Source organism: Geotrypetes seraphini, chromosome 1, assembly GCF_902459505.1.
Source record: "Geotrypetes seraphini chromosome 1, aGeoSer1.1, whole genome shotgun sequence".
Lineage (NCBI taxonomy): Eukaryota > Metazoa > Chordata > Amphibia > Gymnophiona > Dermophiidae > Geotrypetes > Geotrypetes seraphini.
The window spans coordinates 423,702,004-423,720,424 of NC_047084.1; the positions used below are offsets into that span (position 1 = coordinate 423,702,004).

Below are 18,421 nucleotides of genomic sequence, written 5' to 3' on the forward strand. Positions count from 1 at the left end.
AATCTAGACACACTATATCAACCGGCTCACCTTTATCCACATGTTTATTCACACCTTTAAAGAAGTCAAGCAAATTTGTGAGGCACGATGTCCCTCGGCTGAACCCATGCTGACTCCGTCTCACTAAATCATGGTTTGTCTACGTGTTCCACAATTTTATTTTTTATAATCATTTCTACCATTTTGCCCAGCACCAAAATGAGACTTACCTGTTTGTAATTTCCCGGATCATCCCTGGAGCCCTTTTTAATAATCGGCGTTACATTTGCCACCCTCCAATCGTCAGGTACTATAGAAGATTTTAGCGACAGTTTACAGATCACTAACAATAGGTCAGCAATTTAATGTTTGAGTTCTTTTAGTACCTTGGGATTTATACCATCCGGTCCTGGCGATTTATCACTTTTTAACTTGTCGATTTGACTCAGTACATCTTCCAGATTCACCGAGATTTCTTTCAGTTACTCTGCATCATCACCCTTGAAAACCATTTCCAGTTCATGTAGATCTCTTTAAAGATGTTCTCCCTGTGAAGCTGGGTTATATGTTCTCTCAGGGTTTTTGCAGCTAGCATCATGTTTATTGCAGGATTCTGGGTCTCGTTGTGTCTTGTTAGGTAGAATCGAAAGAACATGTATCTCAGCTTCTGGACAGTTCCAAATGGATTCACTTCAGAGAGTCCCATTTAAAGAGGATCCTGTTTGTCCCACTCTGATCCTATGACTCAGAAAGCAGTGTACCCTCTAAGTGTGTGCTTTGCACATGCAGACAGATCATGAACCCTGCACATATACACAAATCCAATTCACATAAGAAAATATAGTGCTGAGACATTTTAATTAATGGTAGTTAGAAAGTAGCACAGAGAAACTGAGCTGTTCACATCTATTACAGTTTGCGAGACAAACAAAACATTTGCAAAATCAGCACCTCGGAAATCGAGCATGGCTCGATTTACGAGCGCCCCCGCACGATCCGGCAACCTCCCCTCGCGATCTGGCACCCCCCCCGCCACGATTGGGAACCCCCCCGCCGCTTCTTACCATCATCTGGGCACTGGCACCGGCATGTCCTGTGCTTGGTGCCGGTGCCCGAAGATCGGCTTCCTTTTCAGCTGGGTCTTGTGCATCTGCGCATGCTCAAGGCCCAGCTGGTGCCCAGATGACGGTAAGAAGCGGCGGGGGGGGGGGGGGTGCCCAATCGCGTCGGGGGGGTGCCGGATCGCGTCGGGGGGGGGGTGCCTGATCGTGGCAGAAGGGTGCCGAATCGCGCGGGGGGGGGGGGAACGCAGGGGAGGGGGGCTTCGGGGGGAGCAATGCCGGTTCTCGTGGGGGGGGGGAACGTATCAAAGCGAGTTTCCATTATTTCCTATGGGGCAACTCGCTTTGATAAACGAGCATTTTGGATTACGAGCATGCTCCTGGAACGGATTATGCTCATAATCCAAGGTACCACTGTACTTAGCTTAAATTGGCACTCCAATTTAGCTGTTCCGGACCAATATTAATCATAAATGACTGGCAATGCTGTCATTATTAAATGTTTAACAACATTCTATCTAAGCTGTACAGTAACACAGAAACATGACAACAGATAAAGGCCAGATGGCCCATCCAGTCTACCCATCCGCAGCATCCACTATCTCCTCCTCTCCCTAGTTCTCAATTAACTTTCCATTACAAGTCTGAAATGTCTTTTTGTTTTTAATGTTAAGATAGACATAAATGATATTACAGGTACAAGATCCTTTACCCCAAATTCAGAAAACGCAAAAGCTCCAAACTGAAATTTGATGTGAACAGGAAGTAGTCGATTTCCCCGACGTGACACACATATAATCAATGCAGGTTCATGTGTATCTCCAAGCTGGCATACAGCAGGCTGGCTCCATAGGTCCACCTGAAGCTTGTCCTGCAAAGCTGCAGTCTGGATCTGCGGAAACTACTTTCTTTCCCAGGCAGAGTGTCTCAGGGCACCAAAGCCACCAAAAGGGTCAACTTACATCAAAAATAAGAAAAATAAGCAGATATGGGTGGAGCCGAAAACAATATGTGGCTTTCTGCAAGACCCGGTTCATGGGTACAGATTGAACACCTATTCTACAGATGAGTGGATGTAACAGAATTAGTATTTATAGACCACTTATAGCCTAAGTAGTTTACATTCAGCTACTCAAGTAATTCTCCCTATCTGTCCTGGTGGGCTTCACAATCTGACTAACGTACCTGGGGCAATGGAGTGTTAAGTGTCTTGTCCAGGGTCACAAGGAGCAGCCCTGAGCTTGAACCTGTAACCCAAGGTTGCTGAAGCTGCAGCCCTAACCACAAGACCACTCCTCCACTCATGCATGTTTGCCTTATTTTGAAATAAAAAAGTTTGCTACCAAATTTATAGTCTTGTGCTGTGTGTTCTTCTGACTTAACATTACCATTCCAAAATCTGAATCATTCAACAAAATGAAATATGCCTGATCCCAAGAATTTTGGATACAGGATCTTGTACTTGTATTATATTAACGTAATAATAAAAATTTTATATTTACCTAAATTTTGTGCCTTGTTTTGATTATGATTTTAAATCAAATGTTTCTCCTGTATAAAACTGCAAAATTTTCAGCCTATGTGCAAAAATTTCCATTGACCAGATTTGCAAGCAAACAAGCCATCAGTTTTTAGAGGAGAATTGCTAGGACATTTTCTCTTGCTATCAAGCAAAATAACCCTTATCATATGCAAAATAACCTAGTTCATAATAAATGCAATTTTATAACTGGCACACTGAAGTGCCAATTATAATCCAACCCTGCTGTTACAATAAATTGAACATTCCTAAAATCATGCTTAGGCAAATACAATTGAAACTTACTTAACATTCGTAATTTAAAATAAGTTTTCTTAATAACATTCTGTACATGCAGAAAACATCCCTTCTTCTAGATGAATAAAAGCATAAACAGTTAAAAACCGTTTTTGAGAGTCAGGAGCACAGGAATTCCATTCAGTGCTTTTAAATGATAAATGAATACAGCAAAATATATAATGTTTTCTCCTAAATGGGTGTTTGGACATACCGAAGTAATTTTATGGTTTTGTTTTTTTAGTTTCTCAAGCACACAGTCCTTATTCCCTGAAGCAGTGAAAAAGTGAAACGCTGGGAACCATTGCTGTGACAGATGTGTGATTTTTTTTTCTAAACATTATTTAAGAGAGGTGAAGAAAAATTTTGTCATATAGTACAATTGAAGAGGGTTTTTTTTAGCTGATGACAGAATGCTTCTTTGGATTCTGAGACATTTTCCTTCTACATTTTCATTTTTATGACAGTAAAAAACAAAAAGAAATATAAAGGGTTTTGAATTATTTTGTATGTCAAAACACACATTTTCAGTTGCACAGGCTGTCAAATTAAGAACACTTTCAAGTCATTATTTAAAGTTATAGATTTAGTTCCACAAATTTATGGAAAACGTCAAACTTACCCTTAGTTTCTGAGTTTGAGCTGCAACTCCATTTGGATACATCATGGCAATAAATATGGGAACATTACCAAGGGGACTCCCAACTCCACCGGCAATGCTAATTCCCAGTGAATCAGAAGGGCCCTATTAGTAAGTTAATGAAACAAAATCGGACTCTGTATTTGATTAAAATATTTATTTACACATTACTCAAATAGATAGCTATGGGGTTTTGCATACCAGTACTCTATACTATGGTATGTGAAAGACAACAGATCTCCTGCAACAGATATATGAATCTTTTTTTTTTTTAGTTCAATAATTTTATTGTATATATGAAAAATCATACAATACAAAGAGAAAAACATAAAGAACAAATAGGAATAACAACAATGTGGAGTAGCTTTAATATTTTTTTCATCTTAGCCACTCTGCCCTTGTAAAAAAATTAATATAGATATTGCATTTAAAAAGTACACTAATGTAAAATATAGAATAGGCTGAAAATTGCCCAATGCCCTTATTTGTAAGTAGATGCTGGAACAGGAAGCAAGCGTACTTTTTCCTGCTATAGTAGCTATAGTTGTGGAAGGGAGTGAGGGAGGGAGCAATTTCTGGGTATGCTAGGGGCTCAGAGGTCAAAAGGGTGGTGGGAGAGAGCTTGTATAGGAGATGCTTGCAAGAAGGAGGATTAAAATAATACAGGGTACATGAGTGCATATAGAAGATCTATTTTTAAATAAAACTATATGGTAACTTGCAATTAAAAATCTGTTTAAGACTATGCCAGACAAAAGTGCTTTTATACTTTACCTGCACAGAGTATTTTTGGAAACTGGATCTAGTATTTAATTAGTTACAAATAATGCAGTCCTATTGCTGGCAACATTATTCTTTTTTTTTCTTTATTCAGTTTTAAAATGAAATATAACACATTACAGAAATCAAATAGCATATCAAAAATTACATAACAAAGGTTACCTAAAGAAAAACTTCATAAACTTCACAATTTCAATAGCTATAATTCCCCTATAAGCCCACTATACTAAGGAGAGCGATTTCAGGTAAGGAGGCATTTCCCAAGAGATCAAATACAAGATAATAGAAAAAAGAATATAAAAGGCGTCTTAGACTACTTGTCTACTTATTTTCATACTTCACATTAGATAACAATTATCCATTTTCTTCCCTCGCATCCTTAATCTGGACCTGTACCTTACACTTATTTTCAAGAAAAGCCTTTAGTTGTTTGGGCTCATAGGAAAAGATATCTATTAGATTCAAAAAGAATTAAAAATTTGCAGGGAAAATGCAAGAAGAAATGCGCCCCCAGGGCCAAGGCCTGGGAGCATAGAAGCAAAAATTGCTTTCTTTTTTTTTTCCTGTGTATCTACATAGATGTCAGGAAAAACCCATACTTTCCCACCCACAAACAACTTGTCAGCGCTATGAAAATACATTCTTATTACCCAGTTTTTATCAGTCTGAAAAACAAATGACACCAAGAGTGGCTCCTTTCAATTTTTCTCACTGCTTTCCTACTACTTCCAGATGATCCCATATAGACAACTCCATGATGTAATTCCCCATCTGAACAAAATTAGTTTTTTGGGTTTTTTTAAATCTAGAATCTTCACTTTTGAATCAGCTTTCTCTATACCTTTCTTAATATTAAACCACACCATCTAGTGATCACTGGATGTTAGATGATCACCCACTATAACATCAGAAACACTTTCCCCATTCATAAGTATGGAGTTATGAGTCAATGAACACAACCTCCCTTTCTGGATCTGAACATCATCCTCCGCCATTTCATGGAAGCTCCTTTTGAACCATTGGCTCAAATGTTACTTAAACACCTCTCCTAGAAAACTGTATTTTTGATCAGTTGTTTCAGCAGGGAGAGACAATGAGCTCCAAGTTCTCATATGCTATCCTCCTTTACCAGATGATCCTTTTTAACTCACTAAACCTCTTTCCAAAAATTGTATGAGAATTTCATTTTAACAAATGCATGCTTTTTCTCCAAACCTCACTGACCTTTAGAGAAAAGTTGCATGCCTTGAACTTACTATACAGGTACACTATAATTTACTATCTATGAGGCAGCAGTTGGCGATTCTCGGCGTATTGGACCTTTTTGGTTTATGATTTTTTATTCTATATTTTTTGTGGCATATTTTTCAAACCTTTTTGCATATTGGACCACCGACGAAGGTTTGTCCGAAACACGGACCGTGTCGGGTCCCTTGTTTGGTAAAAAGGTTTTTATAAATTTATATTTGTCACAATAAATTCTGCCTGCATCTTGTACACATCTGAAATAAAGTGAGAGTAAAATACATTTTTTTAGATGTGTTAGTGACGGGAGGAAGTACAAAAGTGGCATTGAAAGACACATAAGAACCTGTCTATCTTTGTCTTGAATCCTTGGAGGGTGTTTTCCCCTATAACAGCCTCCGGAAGAGCATTCCAGTATCCACCACTCTGGGTGAAAAAGAACTTCCTTATGCTTGTTAGGACTCTGTCCCCTTTTAACTTTAGAGAGTACCCTCTCATTCTCCCTACCTTGGAGAAGGTAAACAATCTGTCTTTATCTACTAAGTATATTCCCTTCAGTATCTTTAATGTTTCTATCATGTCCCCTCTCAGTCTCCTCTTTTCAAGTGAGAAGAGGCCCAGTTTCTCTAATCTCTCAGTGTACGGCAACTCCTCTTTGCTCTTCTCTGGCCCTTTTTGAGTAGTACTGTGTCTTTCTTCATGTAAGGCGACCAGAGCTGGACTCAGTATTCCAGGCAAGGGCGTACCATGGCCTCTTACAGTGGCATGATAACCTTCTCCAATCTGTTCGTGATCCCCTTCTTAATCATTCCTAGCATTCTGTTTGCCCTTTTCGCCACATTGCGTGGACCAGTACTCCTAAGTCTCTTTCCTGGGGGGTTACTCCAAGTGCTGCACCGGACATCCTGTATTCGTGTATAAGATTTTTGTTACCGACATGAATCACCTTACACTTATCTACGTTGAACCTCATCTGCCATGTAGCGGCCCATTTCTCGAGCGTGTTTATGTCACATTGCAGATGTTCCCAATCCTCCTGCGTCTTCACTACTCTGAATAACTTTATATCGTCTGCAAATTTAATCACCTCATTCGTTGTACCAATTTCCACATTGTTTATAAATATGTTGAAGAGCACGGATCTAAGCACTGAACTCTGCGGCACTCCACTGGTGACGCTTTTCCAGTTCGAGTATTGTCCATTTACTCCCACTCGCTTTTTCCTATCCGCCAGCCAAATTTTAATCAACGTGAGCATTTCACTCTCGATTCCATGGCTCGCAATTTTTCGAAGTAGTCGTTCATGTGGAACCTTGTCGAAAGTCTTCTGAAAATCCAGATATACAATGTTGACCAGGTCACCTTTGTCTATCCGCCTGTTCACTCCCTCAAAGAAGTGTAGCAAGTTCGTCAAGCAAGATCTTCCTTTACTGAAGCCATGATGGCTGGTCCTCATCAGATCGTGTCCGTCAAGGTGCTCAATGATGCAGTCCTTTATCAGTGCCTCTACCATCTTTCCCGGTACAGAGGTCAGACTTACTGGTCTGTAGTTTCCCAGATCACCCCTCAAACCTTTCTTGAAGATCGGTGCAGCATTCGCCACCTTCCAGGCTTCCGGAACCCTTCCTGATTTGATTGACAGATTGGCTATCAGTTGAAGCAGTTCAGCTATAGTCCCTTGATTACCCTCGGATGGATGCCATCGGTCTTGGGGATTTATCATTTTTAAGCCTCAGCATACCTCTTCTAGACTGACCATCAACTCTGTCAGTTTCCTGTTTTCATTTCCCGCGTATAGCCTGTTGGCTTCCGGTTGTTGCGTATATCCTCTTCAGTACCCATAGACGCAAAAAATGTGTTCAGTTTGTCGGCGATGGCTTTGTCCTCTTTTAGTACTCCCTTCATTCCTCGTTCATCCAACGGCCCCACCGCTTCCTTTGCGGGTCATTTCCCCTTAATATATCGAAAGAACGGCTTGACGTTTTTCGTCTCCTTAGCTATTTTTTCCTCGTCTCTTTTGGCCCCTCTTACCGCCTTATGGCACCTGCTTTGATGCTGTTTGTGCTTTTTCCAGTTATCGGCCATTTTTTACCTTTTCCATTCCTTAAACGAAGTCTTCTTGTCCCTGATCGCTTCCTTCACCGCTACAGTGAGCCATGCCGGTTCCTTGATCTTTTTCCTCTTGGATCCCTTGTTGATATGCAGTATATATAGATTTTGCACCTCAGTGACTGTGTCCTTAAAAAGGGACCATGCTTGCTCTAGTGTCTTTACAGTGCTTATCCTCTTCTTGATCATCTTCCCCACCATGAGTCTCATCCTTTCGAAATTCCCTTTTCGAAAGTTCAGCGCCGTGTTCGTCGTTTTGGATCGATGTTTCGTCCCTGTGGTCCAGTTCGCCTCTACTTCTACACTTTGCACTGGTCCTCGTTGTCCATTTAGAACTAAGTCCAGAATTGCATTTCCTCTTTTTTTTTTTTTTTTTTGGTGATATATTTTTTTTTTTTTTCATCTTTATTCCTTTTTATTTCTTTCAACAAGTGTACAATATTATTACAAGTAATTCACATCACTCACTTGACATTCTTAAGCAATATTATTACACATGTTTTAATTCCCTCCACCCACCTCCCATCCCCTCCCCTATCAACAAAATATTTTATCCAAACATATACATATTTAGACTCTCCCTCCCCCCCATTTTTACAAATTATCCCCTAAGGAAAAAGAATAACCCTTAATCATTACAATATTCAATTAATGGCCTCCACACCTCCTTAAACCTTTTAAAATATCCCCTCTGTACGGCAAGAAATCTTTCCATCTTATATAAATGACAAACTGAGTTCCACCAAAAACTACAATTCAATCTAGAACAGTCTTTCCAATTAGTCGTTATTTGTTGAATTCCCACTCCAGTAAGAATCATCAATAATTTGTTGTTTGCTGCAGATATTTGACTTTTGGCCCTCATACACATTCCAAAAATCACTGTGTCGTAGGATAATGCTACATGATTTTCCATCAATATATTAACTTGATCCCATATTGATATCCAAAATGCCTGAATACATGGACAATAAAATAAAAGATGGTCTAAAGTTCCAATTTCAATTTTACAATGCCAGCATCTATTAGACTTAGAGCAATCTAATTTTTGTAATCTAGTAGGGGTCCAGAATGCTCTATGCAACAAAAAGAACCATGTTTGCCTAATAGATGCCGACATCGTACCTTTAATTCTCCAAGACCAAATACGTGGCCATTGAGATGCATTAATTTGATGCTTAATCTCAATGCTCCAAATATCTCTTAATCCATTTTTTGGTTTCTTATTCAGATAATTAGATATCATTTTATACCACTTTGCGGCCTGGTGTCCCAGAAAATCTGCCTGGAAACATAAGAATTCTAAGCTGTAATGATCATTTAAAGATTTCCATTCAGGGAACCCCACCTGAATAGCCTGCTTCAATTGCAACCACTTATAACTTTGTTTTTTATTCAGACCATATTTATGTTGCAATTGTGAAAAATCAAGCAGCTTACCATTATCAATTACTTCCGTTAAGGATCTTATACCTGCTTTAATCCAATCCTTCCAGACAATCTTAAACCCGCCTATTTGTATCTTGGAGTTTACCCAAATAGTCTGCTGTTTCGATTTTAAAATAGAATCACTAGTTAATTTATCTACAAATCTTAATGTTTTCCAAGTATCCATTAATACTCTATTGTCTTTACGTATTCTAGGCACTTTTATACCAAGCAGAAGATCAAGCCTAAGTGGAAAAATAAGTGATCTCTCCACCCTTAACCACTCTGGTAATTGTTCCAAAAGCTCTGGGAGGACCCAATACATACCTTGGCGCATGATATAGGCCTGATGATACCTATAAAAATTGGGAAAATTTACCCCACCCTCCTCAATTGGTCTTTGCAAAGACACTAGAGCCACTCTTGCAATTTTACCCAGCCAAATAAATTTAACCAGAATACTATTTAATTTTTTATAAAAAGACCCCTGAAAAAACACTGGTATCATTCCCAATTGATAGCAAACTACAGGCAAAATCATCATTTTAACAGTTTGAACTCTTCCCCACCATGACAAATGTAAAGGATTCCATTGCTCACATAACTCTGTTACTTTTTGTAATAAAAATTTTTCGTTTATTCTCGTCTCTTCAAGTGTTTTATTCAACCAAATACCTAAGTATTTTATACCATCCTCTTTCCAAATAAAAGGGAAAGAATCAAGTATACCTTTTGTACAATGCACATTTAAAGGTAAAATTTCTGATTTATTCCAATTTATTTTGTATCCTGAGAATTTTCCAAATGTATCTATTATCTCCAGTAGACATGGAATTGTTGTTTCCGGATTCCTCAAATGAAGCAATATATCATCTGCATAAGCGGATACTTTATATTCCACTCCAGCACATGGAATACCCTCTATGTCCTTTGCCTGTTGAATAGCTAACAACAAGGGTTCAAGAACTATATCAAAGAGCAAAGGAGATAATGGACAACCCTGTCTAACTCCCCTCTGCAATTTAAAAGCATCTGAAAAATTATTATTTATGTATAAACGAGCAGTTGGGGAGCTATACAGTGCTTGAATCATTTGTATAAATCCGGATCCAATACCAAACCATTCCATAGCTTGATACATGAAATTCCATTCTACACGATCAAAAGCCTTCTCAGCATCTAGTGATACTGAAAAAGCCGGATCATTAATTTGTCTTGTTAAATAATACATCTGAAATGCCAGTCTAGTATTATTTGAAGAGTGTCTTTGAGCAACAAATCCAGTTTGATTTATTCCTATTATATGCGGAAGAGCTTTAGCCAATCTTAATGCTAAAATCTTAGCTAATATTTTACCATCTACATTTATTAAAGATATAGGCCTGTAATTTGACACCAATGTTGGATCTTTATTTGGCTTTGGCAAAACAATAGTTAAAGATTCTGCCATAGTGCCTGATATACAACCTTTATTCAGTTGGTCCTGATATAGTTTTAATAAATATGGTAAAAGGGAAATTTGAAATTCTTTATAAAACTCCACTGTAAATCCATCTCCACCTGGAGCGGTCCCAACTCTAAGGGATTTCAATGCCATTTGTAACTCTTTTAATGATATAGGTTTATCTAAACTTCCTTTTATATGATCAGGAACTTTAGGTCCTTTAACTAAACTCAAAAAATCCAACCCATCTTTCTCTTTATCTAAATAAGACTCAGAAGAATACAGTGACTTATAATATTTTAAAAATTGTTTTAATATATTTCCAATTTGAGAATGAGAATGTCCTAATTCATCCTTAATTATGCTTATTTTCTCCTTTCTTTTCTTTGCTTTTAAATAATTTGCCAATAATCTTCCAGCCTTATTTGCACTACCATAATACATCGTTTGCTGAGCAAAAATATCTTTCCTTACTAATCCAGAGGAAATTTCATTATATTCACATTTTTTTTTAACAATAATTGAAATGTCTCTTGTTCCCATTTATTAACCAATTTTAATTCCAAATTTTTAATTTCTTTTTCCAAATTTGCAAATTGCTTTCTTATCTGTTTCTTTTTATACGCAGAATATGATATAATTTGTCCTCTCATAGTTGCTTTGAAAGCATCCCATAATATTCCAATCGACATTTCCTCTAGGTCATTAAGTCTGAAATATTCATTCATTTTTATCTGAAATTCAGAGTAAAAATTTAGAATCAGCAAGCAAAGTATTATCAAACCTCCATACAGGTTTGGAATTATCTTGATCTAATAAGTTAACTTCTATCCACACACCACCATGATCAGATATTACTATTGGTTCTATGTCAGCTTTTACAACTTGCTGTACAATCTGATCTGAAACAAATATATAATCAATTCTTGAAAACGATTGATGAACATGTGAACAAAATGTAAATTCCCGATCATTAAAATGAAGAATACGCCATATATCTTTCAAATTACATGCTTGTATCAAATTTTCTAATCCCATTGATTTCATAATTCTACTAGGCTTTTTATCCATTATTGGATCTATAACAGCATTGAAATCCCCAGCCACCACTAAATTAGTAGTAGCCAGTGGTAAAACTAATTGTTGTAGAGATTTAAAGAATTCACTTTGATTCGAATTAGGTGCATATATATTTAGTAACGCCATTGTATTACTGCCCATGCTCATGTCAACAAGTACCCACCTTCCTTGAGGATCTGCCTTTACCATATTAAATGTTGCTGAACATTTTTTATTAATCAATATTGCTACTCCTGCCTTCTTTTTTACCGCTGGTGCAAATAAACATTGTTTTATCCACTTATCTGTCAGCTTCATAGACTCTGTTCCAGACAAATGTGTCTCTTGCAAGAAACATATATCTATATTTTGTTGTTTAATATATTCCAATACCTTTTTCCTTTTTATAGGGTGATTAAGGCCATTTACATTCAAAGAAAAAATTTTAAAACCCATTTTACAAATAAAATATAAAATACATATATAATCCACTCAAACATAAAATATACATTTTTTCTTTTTCCTTAAACCAATATATGAGTCTCCCTCCCTCCCCTCTTTCCCCATCCCCCCTATTCCCATCCCCCACCCTCCCCTCCCCTAACACAAATGCAAACTTCGAAACGCACATATTACTGAGCAAAAATAAACTCCCCACAGGCAATAACATACTCATTTTTCTTTCTCTAATCTTTCAAACAACCAACACTAAATTATCCTGCAGTCAATCCATTCTTCAATACCCTAAATACCTATATTTACTATAATTCTTTATTATATACTTCCCCTCTCATTCAAATTTCCAAACATTCTTCCATCCTATACCTCTAATATATTTATAAAAGTATATACCCAATATTTCGGAAACCATTTCTTACAATATATACCCCCCCAAGATTAATATTATTATTTTATTATTATTTTTTTTTTTTTAACCTAAGTTTCTCACAACTTCAATGGAACATACATCACTCCATCCTATAATATTCATATTTTTTTTTTTTTTTTTTAACCTTACATCAAAAGAAGGATCAAACATTTCAACCAAGCAGACCTCATATTTTTTAAAACTCTCATTAATTTTCATTGCATCTTCAATCTATTACAGTCTATTCTCCATGCTGCACAACTGTAACACTTGTACATCTTCATCCTGCTGTTTCAGTCTCTTATTCCATCTTCTTGCAGATTGCTATTTCATCTTTCTCCAATAAAGTATTTTTGCAACATCATCCTTATATCTCAGTCAATTTCAGATGCAAATTGTAAATCTAAATAATGCTCAAGTCATTTCCATCAGTCCATCTTCACATCTTCTTCTCTTTACATCAATAGTCTTTTGTATTTTTCATCTTATTATATTCTAAGTTCCCACATTTCTCCAATGCAGCATTTATGTGTCCTCATATTATCTCAGTCACGCTCAAATGCAAATTATAAATTCACATTAAGAAACCATCCAAATCTTATAATTGTTCCTCATATTTTCTTCACTTCCTATATGCTCCATCCCTCTTCTTACCTTGTCAAAATCTTCTTTTCTTCTTTTCTTATTGTCTCTTTAAAATTTTTCATTTCTTTTCTTTAAATCTTGTTTGAAATGTTGATCCCCCTTAAACCTAACTGCAACAATTTTCTAGAAAATATTTTCTCCTTTTCTATTTTTTTTCCACTTTTTCCTTCTTTATAAAATATCTTTCAATTTTCACTCAAAAATATAAACCAAAAATAATCTAAGTATATTATTTATTACATTTTCTAAATAATTTCATGAAACCATAGGCAAATTATATTGATCTAGAAATTCCTGTAATTTGCCTGCTTCTTCAAAATTATAAGTTTTATTCTCATAAGTTACCCTCATAATAGCAGGGTATATCAATCCATATCTTGCTCCCATTGCTCTCAGTTTAGGTCTTAAATCCAAAAGCTGTTTTCTTTTGTAGGCTGTAGCTTTTGCAAAGTCAGGTACTATAAAGATCTTAGAATCCTGGCATTTAAGATCCTTGTTTGTTTTAGCCAGCTTTATAATCTCTACCACCTGCTGATGTCTTAGCAGCTTAAAGATTATTGGACGGGGACCCTTCTGACTATTTGATCTTTTCATCGGTATCCGATGTGCTCTTTCTATCTCCAAAGGAAAAGAACTTTTAAATGGCAAGATCTTTGGGATAAAATTAGTCACAAATTGAATAGGATCATTCTGCTCAATCCCCTCAGGTATCCCAATCAGACGCAAATTATTCCTTCTTTCACGATTTGATAAGTCTTCAAAATCCTTTTTCAACGCCTCTATTTCTCTGTGATCTTTTTTACACACCAGCATCTCTGCCTCAGATTTCTCAGCATGCTTTTCTAACTGCTCAATTTTGAAGTCAACTGCCTGCATTCTATTTGTCAGACTCTCTATTTCCTTCTTCACATCTTTTATATTTTTAGCGTTATCACTTACTATTTCTTTAATTTTCTGAAGTTCATTCATCAAATCACTGTTATCAATTTCTTCCTGAGGCAAAGGGACCGCTGTCGGGGATACCGAATCAATTTTTGTTCTTTTTTTACTTCCTGCTCCTGAATTCACCGGATTACTTTTACTAGTTTTACCCGAAGCCATTTCTTACTTCAATTCTCTCTTTTCCTTCACTTTTCTTTAATTTTAACTGCCAAAATCTTAATAAAATTTGCCTGTCACAACAGAGCTAATCCTCTACCCAGCCATCTTCGTGCGCTGCAAAGTTCTCAATTGCATTTCCTCTTGTATTTTCCTTGAAAAGTTGTTCCAGGAAGCAATTGCCTATAGCATCCAGGAACTAGGTATCCCTACTGCTAGAGGAAAGGAGGGACGGGGGGGGGGGGGGGGGATATGATTCAGACGTTCAAATACTTGAAGGGCATTAATGTAGAACAAAATCTTTTCCAGAGAAAGGAAAATGGTAAAACCAGAGGACATAATTTGAGGTTGAGGGGTAGTAGATTCAAGGGCAATGTTAGGAAATTCTACTTTACAGAGAGGGTGGTGGATGCCTGAATGCGCTCTCGAGAGAGGTGGTGGAGAAGAAAATGGAGATGAACAGAGGATCTAGAATCAGAAAATAATATTAATATTGAACTAAGGCCAGTACTGGGCAGACTTGCATGGTCTGTATATGGCAGTTTGGGGGAGGATGGGCTGGAGAGGGCTTTAATGGCTGGGAGGGTGTAGATGGGCTGGAGTAGGTTTTGACGGAGATTTCAGCAGTTGGAACCCAAGCACAATACCAGGTAGAGCTTTGTATTCTTGTCCAGAAATAGCTAAGAAGAAAAAAAATTAAATTGAATCAAGTTGGGCAGACTGGATGGACCATTTGGGTCTTTATCTGCCATCATCTACTATGCTATATGTTAGCATTTAGTGCGCGCTAAATCAGCTAGCGCACCTTAGTAAGAGGGGGAAAATGCGGTTTAACAAATTCCATTGTATGTAAGAGATTCAATTCATTTAATACAAATGTTAAATCAGTTATTGTTATGAAAAACGCAATGTAAAAATATCAAATATCCAAAATATCAGACTTATCTGTTTTAAAAGAAAGTCCTTTTAAAACAGTTAAGTCTGATATTTTGGATATTTAATATTTTTTCATTGCGTTTTGCATATTATTTGTGCAGTTAATGGAAAAGGGATAGTAACGTCCAGCTAACAGAAAATTGAAGACACCTCTGAGTCAGGAGGGTGTGCAATGCATATATATGTTCTCACTATTTTGGATTTTGATTTTTTTCACTGATCACTAAAAGGCAGACATTATGATATATGGGGCAAACTCATTTAGGCTGTAGTGATTGTTTATTTATGAGTTGTCAGCCCAGGGGATACAGTTGGAAATTTTATCAATTTCAGTTCCCCAGTAGGGTCTTTTCCGTGAAATATTTGAGTTTTGGTTTATATGTTCATATTGCATTGTACTACCCCCCTCAAATCAGGTCTTATATAGTGAGAGATTTCACACTCTCCATTCTTGTGTATTCTTACCATTGGGATGGAGAATGCAGTTTGCTAACCTATACAATATGCAGTAAGATGTCTTAACAAAAATAGCTGAGATTTCTTATTTCTTTAAGAACAGATCTAAGATAAGAAATCCCCACCAATTGAATAGGTTTTGAATGATAACATTATTAAGTAACCATTTGTAAGGATTCATTTTGTGGTTTATACAGCTTGCTACATTGATAAAGTCACCTAGAAAACAGGAGTTCTGCAAGAAATTTCCTAAGGAGATCATTAAACTCTAAATATGCACAGCAGCTTTTCAAAGCCTGTATTCCCATTGCTTGCTGATACAGAATATGGTTATTTGATGTGGAAAGAAGGATGAACTTCCCTACAATCACCTGTTTGAAAGCTTGGATAAAGTAGTTAATGGCTTGAATTTCAAGCAGATTGATATGTAATTTTTTTTTCTCCTGTTGCATTCATCGGCCTTCAGCTTTTAAGCAAAAGATGTGGACTCTCCAGCCTGACAGTAATGCATGTTATTAATATGAGTTTGTACTGAGACTGCCTGAACATGCAGTGCTTCTGTGTATCTGACAGCGCCTGCCACCAATGGAATGATCATTTTATAAATAAGTTTATGGCAATTTTCTTTATTATAAGTTGACAATGCTGGTTCCATTCAGCTGCCATTGCAGGGATATCATTCTGAACTTCACAATGAGAAATGAGATGTAAAGATTTTGAGAAAAGATTGTCAACTCATTACTACAGTTTACACAAAACAGACTGATAGGAAATTTTGTTGTACTCTTCAAGTATGCATCCTGCTCAAGAATAGTCTTCCAGTGTCACAGTTTTTAAGATATCAATGCATTTGTCATTCTAAGGAAGATTTTTTGACCCAAGCAAACATTCTTAAGATGAAATTTGGTGAACGGGGCTAACAAAGTCATGTGGTTAATTAAGCAAGCTGTATGTAATTCTAGAGATCAATTACTGAGTTATAGATCTAAAGAACTGGATAGAACTCTAGTCTGATTTCCTGTGTTATGCGATATTCATCGCTATCAAGTGAATTGGGCAAAAGCATTACTACTATTAATTATTTCTATAGCGTTACCAGACGCACGCTGCACTGTACAGTCACAAAGAGTAAGAAAACAGTCCCTGCTCGAAAGAGCTTACAATCTAAACAGGCAAGACAGACAAACAAGATGCCATAGATATAGTTAAGGGGAACGGTTAATCAGCTGGCTGGGTTCAAGGACAGAAGAGTAGGGTTAAGGATTGAAAGCTATATCAAAAAGATGGGTTTTCAGTCTGCTTTTAAACAAGGGAAGGGATTTGACAAACAAACTCGGGTAATTTATTCCAGGCATAGGGGGCAGCTAGATGAAAGGAACAAAGTCTGGAACTGGCTGTGGAGAAGAAGGGTAATGATAAGAGTGACTTATCTGAGGAATGGAGTTCTCTGGGAGGTATATAAGGAGAGAGAAGTGAGGAGAGATATTGAGGAGCAGCAGAATGAACACACTTGTAGGTCAGCAATAAGATCTTGAACTGTATACAATGGCAGATGGGGAGCCAGTGAAGTGACTTAAGGAGAGGGGTGACATGAACCTAGCGAGGTTGGTAGAAGGTGAGTCATGCAGCAGTTTTGCACAGATTGCAAGGGGGAGAGGCGACACTGAGGGATACCAGTTAAGAGTAGATTGCAGTAATCCAAGCGTGAGGTTACAAGAGCTTGGACAAGGGTCCGGGGGTAGTGTGCTCAGAGAGGAAGGGGCAAATTTTGGTGATACTGAAGAGAAAGAAGCAACAGGTTTTAGCAGCATGTTGGATATACATAGAAAATGAGAGGTCAGAATCGAAGATGACTCCAAGGTTGCGAGCAGAGGAGACTGGAACAATGACAGTATTATTTACAGAGATGGAGAAAGGAGGAGGAGGAGCAGAGGGTTTAGGAGGAAAGCGGAGCAGCTCAGTCTTGGACATATTTAGTTTCAGATGACGGCAGGACATCCAGGCAGCAATGTCAGCCAAACAAGCAGAGACTTTTTTCTTGGACTTTAGGTGAAATTTCAGGTGTAGAGAAGTAGAGCTGGGAGTCATCAGCTTAAAGATGATATTGGAAGCTATGGGAAGAGATCAGGGCACCGAGGGATGAGGTGTAGAGAGAAAAGAGAAGAGGTCTTAAGACAGAACCCTGGGGTATACCAACAGCTAGCAGGGTAGCAGCAGACGAGGACCCACCAATACATTTACTAAAGGTGCATTGAGAAAGGTAGGAGGCAAACCAGGAGAGGACAGAATCATAGAATCCAAATGAGGACAGCATATCGAGGAGTAAATTGTGATTTACAGTATCAAAGGCAGCAGACAGGTCAAGAAGGATAAGGATAGAGTAAAGGCCCTTATACCTGGCCATGAACAAGTCACTGCAGACCTTAGTGAGGGCAGTCTCTGCTGAGTGTTTGGGCGAAAACCAGATTGTAGAGCATCGAGAATCTGTTGAGTTGAAAGGAAGTCCAGGCAGCGATGGAGAATAGCACGCTCAAGTATCTTGGATAGGAACGGAAGAAGGGAGACAGGGCGATTAGCTGGATGGGCAGGAGGGGTCCAGCGAGGGGATTTTGAGAAGCGGCTTAATCACCGCATGTTTGAAGGCAGCAGGGACAGTTGCAGTGGAAAGAGATAGATTGAGAATATGGCATATGGGAGAGATAACAGTATGTGAGATGGGGTCGAGTAGAGGGGTGGGAATAGGGTATGAGGGGCATGTAGTAGGCTTGGATGAGGACAGAAGTTGTGCAGTTTCTTCCATTGTGATTACAGAGAAGGCAGAAAGGTCATCAGTAGTTGACAGGGGGGACAAGTGGGG

At 37.7% G+C, this 18,421-nt stretch overlaps 1 protein-coding gene across 9 annotated transcripts in view; it reads right to left on the minus strand.

Annotated features, from left to right (window-relative positions):
- Positions 1-18,421, minus strand: part of MPDZ (multiple PDZ domain crumbs cell polarity complex component) — a 550,514-nt gene that overhangs the window by 51,089 nt on the left and 481,004 nt on the right. For 8 of the 9 annotated variants that reach the window (XM_033918923.1, XM_033918958.1, XM_033918933.1 and 5 more), the window contains one exon: positions 3,479-3,601. The exons of the other annotated variant lie outside the window; for it this stretch is intronic. In XM_033918923.1, coding sequence (XP_033774814.1) covers positions 3,479-3,601 — 123 coding nt within the window. The remainder of the gene's footprint in view (positions 1-3,478; positions 3,602-18,421) is intronic. 9 annotated transcript variants of the gene reach the window in all.